Source organism: Vanellus vanellus, assembly GCF_965231255.1.
Source record: "Vanellus vanellus genome assembly, chromosome: 3".
NCBI classification, from domain to species: Eukaryota; Metazoa; Chordata; class Aves; order Charadriiformes; family Charadriidae; genus Vanellus; species Vanellus vanellus.
In genome coordinates, this window is record NC_138907.1 from 92,434,737 (window position 1) to 92,448,541 (window position 13,805).

The 13,805-nt window shown below is 36.6% G+C and overlaps 1 protein-coding gene across 1 annotated transcript in view; it reads left to right on the plus strand.

Annotated features, from left to right (window-relative positions):
* Nucleotides 1-13,805, plus strand: part of PHIP (PHIP subunit of CUL4-Ring ligase complex) — a gene marked incomplete at its 5' end in the record, with an annotated part of 109,430 nt that overhangs the window by 81,435 nt on the left and 14,190 nt on the right. Inside the window, 7 exons of the mRNA XM_082481492.1 lie at nucleotides 1,385-1,504; nucleotides 5,077-5,184; nucleotides 5,524-5,648; nucleotides 5,841-5,923; nucleotides 10,462-10,573; nucleotides 10,787-10,848; nucleotides 12,247-12,402. Coding sequence (XP_082337618.1) covers nucleotides 1,385-1,504; nucleotides 5,077-5,184; nucleotides 5,524-5,648; nucleotides 5,841-5,923; nucleotides 10,462-10,573; nucleotides 10,787-10,848; nucleotides 12,247-12,402 — 766 coding nt within the window. The remainder of the gene's footprint in view (nucleotides 1-1,384; nucleotides 1,505-5,076; nucleotides 5,185-5,523; nucleotides 5,649-5,840; nucleotides 5,924-10,461; nucleotides 10,574-10,786; nucleotides 10,849-12,246; nucleotides 12,403-13,805) is intronic.

Sequence of the window (13,805 nt, forward strand, 5' to 3'; positions counted from 1 at the left end):
CCTCTTGTCCTATCACTTGTCGCCAGGGAGAAGAGGTCAGCTCCCATCTCTCTAAAACCTCCTTTCATGTAGTTGTAGAGGGTGATAAGGTCTCCCCTCAGCCTTCTCTTCTCCAGGCTAAACAACCCCAGATCCCTCAGTCATTCCTCATAAGGTTTGTCCTCCTGTCATTTGTTACAGATGTTTGTCTTTGAAGTTTCTTGTGGTGGAGATTCTACCTCCTTACTGAGCAGAGAGCTCACAGTTCTTACTGGTAAAAAGTTCTTCCTGATACCCGAACCTGAATCCAAATGAGGGCTTTCCTCTGAGGAAAGAAGTTTTGACCATCTTTTTAGCCAGGCACAGAATCTTTGGAGTTTAGAAAGGAGTAGAGAAAGAATGTCGTTCTCCTCTATTAATGCGTGGGCTGTTGAGATTTTGAATGGTGCTTACATTTCTAATCCCCCTCCACCAGAAATCAATCTAAAAAATGATATAGCAGTGAAGAAGGGCAAGAAAGGAGCACCCCGAAAGATCAAAGGGTACAGAGTATTTTTTTCTTTGGGACAGACACAAAGAGACTGACTCTTAAAAGAGAGCGTTTGGAGGAGACATGATTAAAAAAACTTTTATAAAATTATGAATTATTTAGAAGTTAATAAATGCAGAATTATTTCCTTCCTTATTTTGTTACAGTGAGATGTAACACTTGGTAATACAGACATGAAGCTCAAAGAAGAGCCCTTTCCCCGTTCCACCCCCACTGCTACCCCTGCAAGCAAAAAATAACCCCAAACCCCCTGAGCATGTAATCAGGTTATGGAGCTAATTACTAAAGGGTTTAGTAGAGTTTCAGAAATGATTAGACAAATTCACTGGGACTAGTCTCTTCTTGATGATTAACTGAATTCAGGCTTGGCTTCCAGAGGGTCTTAAACTGATAATTAATGCGAGAAGTTGTAGCAAGGGAAGATTTTCTGTTTAAAGGCTATTTCTTATTACCTTCCCATAGTTCACCAACAAGCTAGACAGACTTTTCTCTGACCCATGTGCATCTGGTTAAAGAGAGTGCTATATTTCAGTTTTATATTTTTTGCGCATAAGACATAGTTGCCAGAGTGTTGATAAATTCAGTCTTTGTTAGAAGAGCACCCCCCCAAAACCAACAAACAAAAAAAAAACACCCTAAAAACCCCCACTTAGTTTTTCAGATTATTAATGGTTTTGGTCTTGGTGTTACTGTAAGCAGTTAAGTAAGATTTATCTTCACACTGGCAAGAGTTTGCTTTTTACATTCAATATACTTAAGAAATGGCAGTTGATTTTAATAAAACACTTCCCAAAATACAAGGCTTCCTCAAATGTTAGCTTATTCATGTTAATCTTCTGTGTGTGTGTTCTTCAGAGGCTGGCGGTAGGAGTTCTGGCAGAGAATGGTTTGACACTGGAAGAATGGCTGCCTTCAGCGTGGATTACAGACACTGTTCCTCGTCGGTGCCCATTTGTGCCACAGATGGGGGATGAGGTATTGTAGCTTTTCCCCCTGTGTTCTTGATTCTTTCAGCTTGCTGGTTTTTGCCTTTTTTATTTTCATCTGTGCATTTTTTCCAGAGATTTATTATCAGAATATTTTGGATTTTCTTCAAAACATTCTTTGATCTGGCTAAAATTTGCTTTCACTTCCTTTAGTTTTTCCCATACTTAAAAAATATTCTGCACAGTGTTGCTTTGACTTCTTTTATTCCATGCTGTTGCAGTAACATTCCTTCTTGTACTGTCTTCAGTGTATAAATTTCCTTATGACATGTGTATACAAGCTGTGTGAGATGCTTGATCTAGTGAAACTAGTCCTTAGTTGTACAGCAGGTTGTACGTTGAAGAATAGGTAAGAAATCGTATACAAATCTAAGTTGTTTGGAAAAAAATCAGTTTGCGATTTGAAGTAAAAAGCCAGGAATTAAACCTCTGGGAGGAGGGTGGCTTTTTGTGTGGAATTTTTTTGGTTTTCTGGAGAAAAACTGATATTGTCCTTTTGAATTGTGTTTCCGATATCAGAAGAGTTCTCCTGGTCTTTTACAACAGAAAACCACAAGAGAAGTTTTGTACTTGTATTTTTTTATCTGAACTAGACTGTAAAAACTTTGTAAACATGGCCCAGATGTCTCAAAATACAGTAGCAAAAGGACACCCACCAGTTTCTACTTTGGAATATAAAGCATGTGAGCATTACAGTGAATTGTATGAATAAGTAGTATCAGATAGAAGGTAGTCTTGAAAACCAGAGTTCTGTGCAGGTTTCCTAAAATCTCCTCAGGTTGAAATAAGAGGAAATAGCTGTCTTATGCTGTAATGGGTAGTCTGGCTCTTCAAGGAGTGACGCGTTTCTGAGGCAATAAACAGAGTTCTTGTGTAGCTCACACCTTCAGAATGCAGTTGGAGAAATACTTGACACGGTGGCAAAGTTGATTAACTTTGGTTCTGAGCTAGAGCTGTTCATAGGCACCACCTTAGAAACTGAATGAGGAGCAGAGGTTGCGTGTGCAAGCAGTTTTGGTTTTACTGGATCATTTCACTGATGCAGTTCACAGCACAGCTATGCAAAAATTACATTGGCATTGCCCATGAGGGAGGGAAGGGGCATTTTTAGTTGAGAATTGCAACTGGAGAAAATGCTTATGTATTTATATCCTCCAGCAAGCATGTTTTGGAGACTGTGCTGCTCAAAAGATCAAGTCTGAATAAATATATTTGGTTCCTGATACCATCTGGATACAGTGAAGCAGCCAAGGATTTATCTGTACCATGTTATTCAGGAGACTTTAACATCGTATCGGTTCAGTAAGATAAACTGGTGTGTTTGGTTTGGCACCTACTGAGTAGCATGTGCAGTATGTACTAGGAATATCTAAGCAGACTGCATCCTTTTGCTAAAAAATGCTTTATATTGGTGAACAGGAAACTTCCTGTCCTGTGCCTGGAAGGAAGGAGTAGTTGCACCAGTAGAGAGTAATTCCATCTCTGATACTTGCTCTCCCCAGATTTACTTAAGATGTGAAAAGAAGCTGTTCCTCTAGAAAGTTGCTTTTGAGATTCACAGAAATAAAAGATCAGTTTAATTGGAGAAGTACGATGAGAAGGAGGTCTTGTGTGGCCTTTAAACGTTTCAGTGGATGATTGGTATGTTTTGTAAGATTTGGGAGGAGACATATATCAAATTCGTTCCTACAGCTGTACAAACAAGTCAGAAAAAACAGTAGTACTATATTTAGTTATACTCGGTGCATAAGAATAGCACATACTATTCCTTTTCCCTTTCTGAGTACTGCCATTTACAGACCGTTGTCATGTGTCTTGAGGAACAGTGGAAACATACCAGAGAGATGGGACTGCAATTTCCCTATCGGATGATCGAAATACAATGCACATCCCTTTGAGTGTTCTGCTGTTAACACAATAAAGAACAGTTTTGTCTGAGTACTCCGACAAACATGCAGAAGCAGGAATTCATCAAGATTAAAAACATAATTTCCTGTGAAAAGGCATAAATTATTTATTCCACAGATATCTTTCTGATTTATTCTTCTCACAGAAGATGCAATGCTAGAGCCATTTACAAAATAAAAATGTTTCACTTCTGTAAACAGTGGGTTCAATTTATGTAGAAGCTTAGCAGAAGCAGTAAGTGTAGGAGGAATTGTTTGCAGCCTGTACCACTAAATGGATTTTTTTTTTGGTTTGATTCGGTGGAAAGTACGGTAAACAATTGTCAAAATGTTGCAAATGTAATTTAAATTGGCATTATTTTAGATAGCAGGTAGCCTCTGTTGCTTTTCCTGCCAGTGAGATTCTGACAGTGCATAGGAGATTCTCACTGCTTTTGTGCTTTCTGAAACGACTGCGTTTTTCCCTACAAGGACATTGTGCATGTTAAATACTCTGAAAAACAAGAGTTTAAAAAAATTGAGGTGCTGAGCCCTTCTCCGTTTAAAAAAAAAAAAAAAAAAAAAAAATTGACATGGGACATGAAGAAGATTTGGTAATGGTTGGTGTAAAAACTTGATAGACACTTGTTTATAATTGTTTATGATACAACAGTTTTGGAGAGCATGTGGAAATACAAATGTTAGTGTGTTTATTTGTACAAATGCATTTTAAAACTTACTGAGGGCTTTTCACTCTGCATTTTTTGTTCTGTTAGACCTTTACATTTAAGGTATTGTTCCCTCATCCTACTTGATGGAAATCCCATGTTTATGGCTTAAGGCAGTTCTAGAGGATTTTTTCATTTGGGATGCATCATACCTGGAATACAACTGTGTATGAGATCTTTGTTCTGGTTAGTTTGTGGAACCTCTATTTTGCATTTCAGATAGATTTCTTGAATATATGTTTAAGGTTTTGAGCTTACTACTTCATCACAGTGATGGTTTATAGCAAAAAAAATTCACCCACGTGGTATCATATACAACAGGATCACACTAAAACTATTAGACTGTGAATGTCTGAACCATGGAAATTTATAGTGAAAGGATTTGAAATAATATAATAAGCTCTTGAAATGTCCGTTTTCAGTTTGTTCACGTCTTTGTTAGGCTGTTTGTTCGGTGGTGTGGAAGCAAACACCAAAATCTTACCAGATCAATAACAAACAGCTGAATTTTCCTTCTAGAATATATTTCTTGTTCTAAAAAGGTAGGACAAGCTGGATAGAGATTTTGGTGATAGGTAAATGTCATCTTAGGGCTGTGATGAGTAACCGGGTTGATTGGTGGAATTCACGTGGCTGTCATTGAATTGTTCTATAGTGCAATGATAACTAGGTGTTTTTATTACTGATTTCATTTTGTGTAATTTAGGATATTTTGCTCATAGGAAAAATGGTGTTCTGAATATTTCCTACTTTTCTGTAAATGCTTCTACGATACCTGCTTTAATTGACCACCACTTAATTTTTTGAGAAACTGATTTTTGCAGGAGAACAGAGTGGGGAAAAAAACTTGATCATAGAATAGAATGTGCACACGTTGTATGGCAGTGGTATGCTAGCATTTCAGCTCCTCAAAGTCTTTGTTAGGTAACTGTCACATTTCACTTTAGGTCTACTACTTCCGACAAGGTCATGAAGCATACGTTGTAATGGCTAAGAAGAACAAAATATATAGTATTAATCCCAAGAAACAACCATGGCATAAAATGGAATTACGGGTATGACTTCTTTTTCATTTTTGTTTCTAGCTTAATATTTAAAAAGTTTGGAAACCAACTGAAATAAGATTCTTGATACAGATGTTTCTAACATTGTGCTCTTAACTTTTGTCCCTTATCTTAATATATTAAATAGTCGAAATCAGACCTTAAACTGTACGTTTTGCATCTGCTTGAGCAGATGAGGTGGTTAAATGTCATAGCAAAATATTTTTCAAACAAGTTACATTGTGAAATAATAGCTTGTTTTGCAAGACTAAATTTCAGATACTTGATTTTGACATGCTCTGGCAGAAATCTTAACATCAGTGGTGGTACATAATGTTTTGTTTATTCCAGGAACAAGAGCTGATGAAAATAGTTGGGATTAAGTATGAAGTGGGATTGCCTACTCTCTGCTGTCTTAAACTAGCGTTTCTGGACCCTGATACAGGGAAACTAACTGGAGGATCATTCACCATGAAGTAAGGAAAGGAATATTATATTCAGGTTGGGGGATTTCTTGGGGAGGCTCGGGGTGAGGTTGAAAGTTAAGATACCATTAATGTCATGACCTGAGAAGTGTTGAATTCAAGGTTTAAATTTTTTATGTAAGTGCTTTACTTTATGCTTTTTCTGTTTTATCTTTTAATAGTTGTGTGTTCTGTTGTAATTAGGTATCATGATATGCCAGATGTCATAGATTTCCTGGTTTTGAGGCAGCAGTTTGATGATGCAAAACACAGGCGATGGAATATAGGTGAGTTGTGGGGAGTTTTTTGGTATGTGTGTTTGTTTTTCTGAGTATCTGCCTATTTTCATGATAACTTATCAAAAAGTAGGTTATGGTAAATAAATCCTAATGCTGTGCTGAAATTGGAGAGTAAGTTCGGTCCATATTTGGATGTGGAGTCCTACTTCGTCCTTGACTGAAGCTACAGCAAGCAAACAAAATACTGAAAGTGGTCTGTAAAAGAAAGCACAAAGAGAATCTCAGCTGTGTGTTTGCAGAGAGGAATTAAGAATACTTTTTAGAAATATGGTGTATATTGGTAACTAATAACTTACCGTAGCCTGTATGTTGTTTATCACTTTTTTTGGGGGGCCCTCTTATAACTGCATTGCCACGCCCCCCCCAATTTCTGAATTTCTACTGGAAATATGGAAACACCTTTTCCACCATTTGAAATATATGATCTCTGGATTGTACAAATAGGATGCCCTTCCCATCTCTTTGTACTTGTTTGAATTCTGTTCTAAACCCCATAGGGTTTAGCTTAGTTGAAGTGTATATAATTATAGTTGACTGCCATGTGATGTGGAAGTGTTTTTGATTCATTTTACTTTGCCTGTGCTTAGTTATTTCCAAGTATTGGATACTGGAAAATGTCCATGATAGGCATGTCCTCCAGTTAGATCTATTTGCTAGTCATCTTTTCCATGTGATAACAAAGATCACCTTTCAACAATGAAATCAAACTAGGGGGACAAAATGATCCTCTAAGGTGTTGGGCCTTTTCAGGAGGTCAGGAAATAAGTATGTTCTCATTCATAAGAACAACCTTAGATTGTCCCTGAAACTTAAAAGATTAAGCAAGCATTACCGATTCTTCAGAGTTCATCCTGAGCTCTGTTCCCCTAAGAGAGAAATTTGTGTATGATACTGTATTTAGTGAATTACAGGCACTGTGAAGTCTTTTCCAGTATCTCAGTATATTCTGTTAAGTGGCAAGCTCCCAAAAGTGAAATATTGATAGCCGCCCTTTTTTTTTATTATTTTTTTTTTATTTTTCAAAGCAGCTCTCAATGTTAAACACGTTTTATGTAAAGTAGTAGCAATTACTGTACCAACTCAATCCCTGCAGTTCTTCCACTCAGGAGCAGAGGCTAGCACGTACACAGCTGAGTTGCCAGCATTTCTTGCCACTGCAGGCAAAGCGTCATACAGGAGAATGGAGGATTTTAATGCAAGAACATGATGGTGTATCTGATGCTTATGTAGAAACAACTGATACGACACATGTTTCTGCAAATACGCTGCCTCCTTAGTCTGTATTCTGTTTTCAAACTGCTGTCTTCTCCTGAGTTCATTGTACCCAGGTAACTTGAGGAAGTGGCACAGCTGGATGTTAAAAGCAGTTTTCTTTTTTCTACTCTTACCTGAGTTTTCTGCCAGGAAGGATGAATTGATCTCCTATCCTTTGATGTACATCATAATATCCTTGCTTAGGATGTGTGCCTTAGCAGTAGATGTATAAATTACATGATGCCGTATTAGTAAGTTCCGTATCATCTCTTACTCTACATTATGTTGTCCCAAAAGACAGCTAGTCTTCAACTCTGTAGGAGATTTGGTAAAACCCTAGGCTTCTGATTTAATAGGAAATGTAAACCTTGATTGCTACTTTAAAGATCATTTCAGTTTAAAGATCCCTTAAGAGACAAGATTGGTCAACATCTAATGTGTCACCAAGGTTTGCTCTTTCCTGATGGTTATGGGTCTGTGGTCTTTTCCTCTTCTGCCATGCCATTTGTGTTTTCCCACAAGATCACAGCAGCAGTAGAAGAACGACTGGCGTACCTTGTATGTGAACAGCCTAGCCAGAATTCATCTGTCAGCCATTGTGATAGAAATCCGAGAGTAGAGGAAGGACTTTGAAATGCTACCCTTGCTGCTCTTAAGACTACGAGCACAGGTAGCATCTCCTTCCTGGGCTGCCAACCATATTTCTGTAAGCTTGCAGTGTGGAAACAATTGGAGCTACACAAAAAATACTGGAAGTGCCAGAACCTTTTATCAACCCTTCAGTGTAAATAATGTGAATTTCAGGTCAATAGTGTCTAATACCAGCTTATAACTGACAAGTGCGTGTTAGGGTTCAGTCTTCAGTTCTTCCTTTGGGTGGCATAAATAATGGTAAAATACTCTCCTCCATTGAAACCGTATGAAATGCTAAAGCAGAGACAACAAAGACACTGTAAAAGTGCTGCAGCTCTTCCAGGAGCCTTCCAGAGCCCTACCCTGCCCTCTACGTTGACACTTTAGATATTTTACCATTTATTTACTTGGAACAAATCACGCAGTTTTATTGCAGTGTGGAACACAATATTAAAATGTTCCTTGAAAGTAGATCATATTTTCTACCAGGATAAGGAGAAATGCCGTAGAACTGTACACGAAGCTTGTTCCTGTGGATTTAACCACATGAATCTGAAATCCCCAAGATTTATCTGACATGCTCGTCTTTTGAACTTTCACCATAGCTCTTCATCTGGTTTGTTGTTTGTTTTTGGTTTTGTTTTTTTTTTTTTTCATATCATGCAGTTGCTGATTTGTCTTCTCAGGACTACTGTTACTATCTTTTCTTATTCCTCTATGATTTCTGGCACTTAGCCTACAAATCAATATTTTTAAAGGCAACTACTTGGCGAGTTGCTGAATATTAAATTTCCTGACTCCACTTCAAGTCATTAAAACATTGATCTTTTAACCAATAACAGTCCTTGGTGTTTTGGTGTGATTTTCTGTGGTGTGTTTTTGTTTGGTTTAGGGAAGAATATTTGCTCATCTATAATATCTATTTTTTTAATAGTAGATGCATATTAATGTATGAATCCTTTCAGAAAGAACAAACTTTAAAAGTTTTGAGAAATGACAGGTTCTTATTTCTACTCAGATTCGATTTATTGTGTATCTTTGTCAACTACAAGATTAATACTTGGGCTAAAAGCTATTCCAATAGGATTCCTGCAGCTTTAGCTGTATGTCTTAGACAGGTGTGCCTACCTGTCTCTTAGAAAGCAGCCACTTCAACGTACGTTTTATATTTTCAGCAAGCTAATGTTATCTGGTGATACACAGTTCTGTGGACTTAGGGCAAATCCTTCTTCTAATGAGAAGGTCTGCTGTCCGCGTAGATGAGGTAACACAAAGGACATTGGAAAAATAATGATTCGAGAGATTCTGTGGGCTTTTTAAATTATGTTGTTTTCTGCTTTAGCATTCTGTCTATTGGAATGCTGTGGCTCTTGAGCAACTGGAAGCAGCTGCCCAGCTTACACTCCTCTAAGTGTTTTTGATCTGCTTAATGTTCAGCCCCATCAAGGCACTCACAGTTGTACCTACCCACATTTCTTTGTAAAACTGATCACTAGAGAATGCCATATTGGGAGACTGTACTTTAAGAGCTCTTCAGAATAATTTATTCCTTTAAAATAAAGCATCAGCCCATTTTTGATCTCGCATTTCAGATATTTCTGGTATACTTCATTGTATTACATTCAGCACAATTAGAACTATTAATGGAGGCTTTGTGATTGTCCTGGAATTACTTGCAATTCATTAAATGAAAAAAAGTGCAGTGAAGAAAGCTGAACATTTTTGAGAATATATTTACTTCCTATTAATTCAGACAACTGCAGCAAGCATTTGAGCAGAGTGTGGATGTATTGAAAGAGAAAAAACATCGCAGCAGATGAGAATGTGTATATTCAAATTCCATGAAAACAAAAATGCGCAGTTCTTGGAATCTCAGACTTAAATTACATTTGTTCTTGTATTGAGCGAACTGAATACTGTGCTAAAAATTGTTTCTAAATTCTGTGGCATGTGTTATAGAAAATGTTAGAATTTATGATAGTCTGTAATACACATATTCTCATGTGTAATTTTTTTTAATAACGCTTCTGACCTTTTTTGGCAGCTAGGCGAATGCTTTGCAGTAGTGAAACCATTTCATGTCATAGTAAATTACTTTGCTAACCTTTTGAAGAAACTTTAATAAATTTTATTCCTTTATCAGTCAGATTGCCTGCATAGTAAAGGGGATGAACCTCTGAGTTACATTTGGGTAGCTGAAAAAGCACTTCAGAAACTAAGGAGGAGGAGCTCAGCAGCATATAAAATATTCCTCATACAAAAGTGTCACTGCTCAGTTATTTTAAGATAGCGCGTAGTGTTTAACGCAAGTAAATTGGACTCTTAAGACATTTCAATGCTCTAAGTTTACCTTTTATATGACATAAAGAAATAAATTCATATATAAAGAATATGTAGATAGATTTGCAAATCATTGTTTTTTTAATGCCATATTAACTTTTTTTTTGGTTTAAAAGCAGCCTTTGGAAACAATTTAGTATTTTTTTAAAACTGAGTATGACTCATGTTTGCTTGCTGATGCTTCAAGTGTTCAAAAGGATTTCTGCATTCAAGATCACGCCAAAGGTATCTAAAAAATGCTTTTCTTGGGAGGAGTAAAGTGCCTTGTATTGATGACATGGTTTTGTGTTTTTACCTAGGTGATCGTTTCAGGTCGGTGATAGATGATGCTTGGTGGTTTGGAACAATTGAGAGCCAGGAACCTCTTCAGCCTGACTATCCTGATAGCTTATTTCAGTGCTACAATGTCTGGTTAGCAAATTTATCTTCAATCTTTTATTTTAATTAGTTACTTCATTTGAAGTACTGACTGAGCAACTTGCTTTCATTAAATTCAGTCATGCATCTCACTGTGCCAGTTTATTATAATACTCTGTGGTATATAAATAAGTTATGTTACAAACATTAAATAATTACATCATTGAGGCAATACTGGTAGATAATTTAAATGTGCTTATTTTTAAGCTGGGACAATGGTGATACTGAGAAGATGAGCCCTTGGGACATGGAGCTGATACCAAGTAATGGTATGGTACATTAATAATGTAATTTGTTTTAAGAGTATATTTAAAGAAGAAAAAAACCCCTATGTTTTTACCTAAATAATCCTGTTTCTCCTGGGGAGTGGGGGAAGGCCTGCAAACCAGTTGCATTTGAAGAACATCCTTAAATCAATTACTAAACTAAAAACGGATCAAGGTAAATGAACTGCGAAAAAACATACAGCCATCCTTAGACAAACTAAGTGTATCTTGGAAATAGACAGAAATGTTACAAAAACTTGTAACAGATGATGTGCAGTTAAAGTTAGGGAGGACTGAAGATAAACCCTAAGTCAGCTTTGAGGAAACTGACTGCTCTGAGACCTGTCAGCATGCCTGCAGGTGTTCAGTGCTTTGAAGATGCAACATGGGCCTGTGAGATAGTTTGATAATAGTAGGATTCGGTCCTTGTCTGGCCCAACATGTGTGGCAGATAGACATGCTGCAGAGTGGACAGCTTAGCACAGGCACTGTTCACAGACAACAATGTAGTATTTCTTCTTTACTCGCTTTGGTTTTTTTGAAAGACTTCATAAAATTCCTGTTAAAAAAATAAGTTGAATCAGCGTTTTTTACTTATCTGTTCTAGGAAACATTTGATGATACTGTCACTCATAAGTAATCATAAATAATTCTTAATTCTTTAAGTTGCAAGTGTGTTAATTTCAACTTTTCATTTTGGTCCAACCCTTCTTTTAATGGGTACCTCCTCGACACAAGTAAAATACACAAGTTAGAGTGATAACGTGACTAAAATAATGAATTAAAATAGGCAGATAACTAAACCTGAACCTGATTGTTTGCTGTATCCACAAATACTGACTTCTGTTACACCTTCTTCAAAAAAAAAAGTTATCAGAGCACTTTGCATCGTACTCTGAAAATCTGCTGTTACATTATGAATTATGAATTGTTATGAATTGGTCCTCAAAAATGCTAGCGTGATGGCACTTTCAGTTTGCTTGCTCAGGAGCTCTGGTTTTAGCATTTCACCTCACAAAACTGTGAAAAGGTGGACCACTACATGGACAATGTCAATCATTTATTTCCAAGAATTTTGTGTTTAAAGAAAAAAGCCCCCAAACAAAATACAAACTTTAACTGTGATGAAAAGGTGTTTCAGTTGGTTCTAAAATAAATTCTGCAATTAGCTATTCGGAAGAGGATGAATCTTGTTTTGTGGAGAACTTGTACACCAAACTGCATTGTAAGGATTTAAATTTATCATACATTGGATGCATCCGGAATGTCTTTGAGCAAATCAAGAACCTATGCATTTGTTTTGATTAGTAAAAGGATGTTACATATCTTTGGTTTACAGGTGTATGTATTACACAAGGTACAAAGACTTGTGGTTTATTTAGTTTTCATGTTACATTTTAGCTGTATTTCCAGAAGAACTGGGAACTAGTGTTCCTTTAACAGATGATGAACGTAGAACGCTGCTCTACAAACCTCTGGATGGAGAGTGGGGTTCCAGGACCCGAGATGAGGAGTGCGACAGAATTATTGCAGGGATAAACCAACTCATGACTCTAGGTAAATCCTGAATAATATGGGAAACATGTTTGTGTTAGATTTTTCAGACTACGCTCGTGTACTTCAGAAACTACCAAAATGAATGTGATAAAATACACCTTTTACTCTTTGATTAACTGGAACAAAGCTTTCTCATTGAAAGTTTTTGTATTTTTCATCTAGTGAGTACATATAAAAACTAAATTTTCTCCTGTTTTCAACGGTAGCTATTGCATTTTGGTAGATAACTTGACATATGTTAGGGATTTGGGCTTTACATGCTAAAAACAAGGACCTGATTTTTTACTTTAGCTATCAGAATCACTTGTTCAGGTTAAACTTGCAAAGAGATAAGCAGATAGGAGAAAAAAAAATAATCTTATATACTTAGAGAACGGATACCTGTGTGTAGATTTCCCCTGTATTAGCCTTTTCCAATTCAGATTTTCTCCCCCACACTGCCTTAATTGTGTAAAATGTTGAGGAAAAAGTAATTGATTCTCTCCTGAAAAGCTGTTTGCTGTTTGGTTGTAGAGCAATTGCTCTTTACTGGCAGCTTCTGAAAAGGTAACTGTTAAACGTTTTAACACATCACTGCAACATTTACATGATCACAGATGAGTGTCTGGGATGGAGATCCATCAGTGAAATACAGGCTGAATCATAGTCTCTTGTATGTTTTGTGATGAGCAAACAGTGTTAAGTCAGCAGTCTTGGGTGTTGGAGTAGCAATGGTCATAAATTAAATAAGTTGTCGCAGATAATTCTTTTTTAACTGATATTTTAAGTACTTGAAGCAAGGTGAGACACTTAAGAGTTTTCTGGCTCTTTGGAAATTTAACTCTCAAAATGCTTCTGATACCTACATGTCCCCCATTATGACTTCTTTGTGACATACTCTATAAGAAGCTTCCCTTTGCTTCCAAAAGAAAGGAAATATCCATACAGTGTAGTAATCCAAATTACAGAATTACATAAGAAAAAAATTGTAAGGAAATTAAATTTTAGTTGTTTTCATTGTGTCGTCTAAGAGTAGTGGGTTTACATTTTGCATTAGGTTGTAAGCATACTGCTTACTTTGGGATGTAACTGTAGCATGTGGGGTACATATCAGTACAAAGTAGCAGTTGCCAGAACATTCACAAGAGTAAGAAAACAGCTTTTAGAAGAAGAGCAGTCTGTTTAGCAGCAACATATGTTCTGTTTTTAAAGACTTTTGAGAGAGACTTAAAAGGTTTTTGTATGTTTTTGTATTAGAGTATTTTCCCTTGAGGTATAAAATGTTAAAATGATGTGTTTAAGCACTCATGATGCTTTTAAGCACAGGAAGAAAAAAAAAAACCAAACACATTTCTGTAGGTGCACAACTTAAATTGCTCAGCAGTCTTCTAGGTGGATTGGTTTCAGAAGGCTTCTTTGCTGTT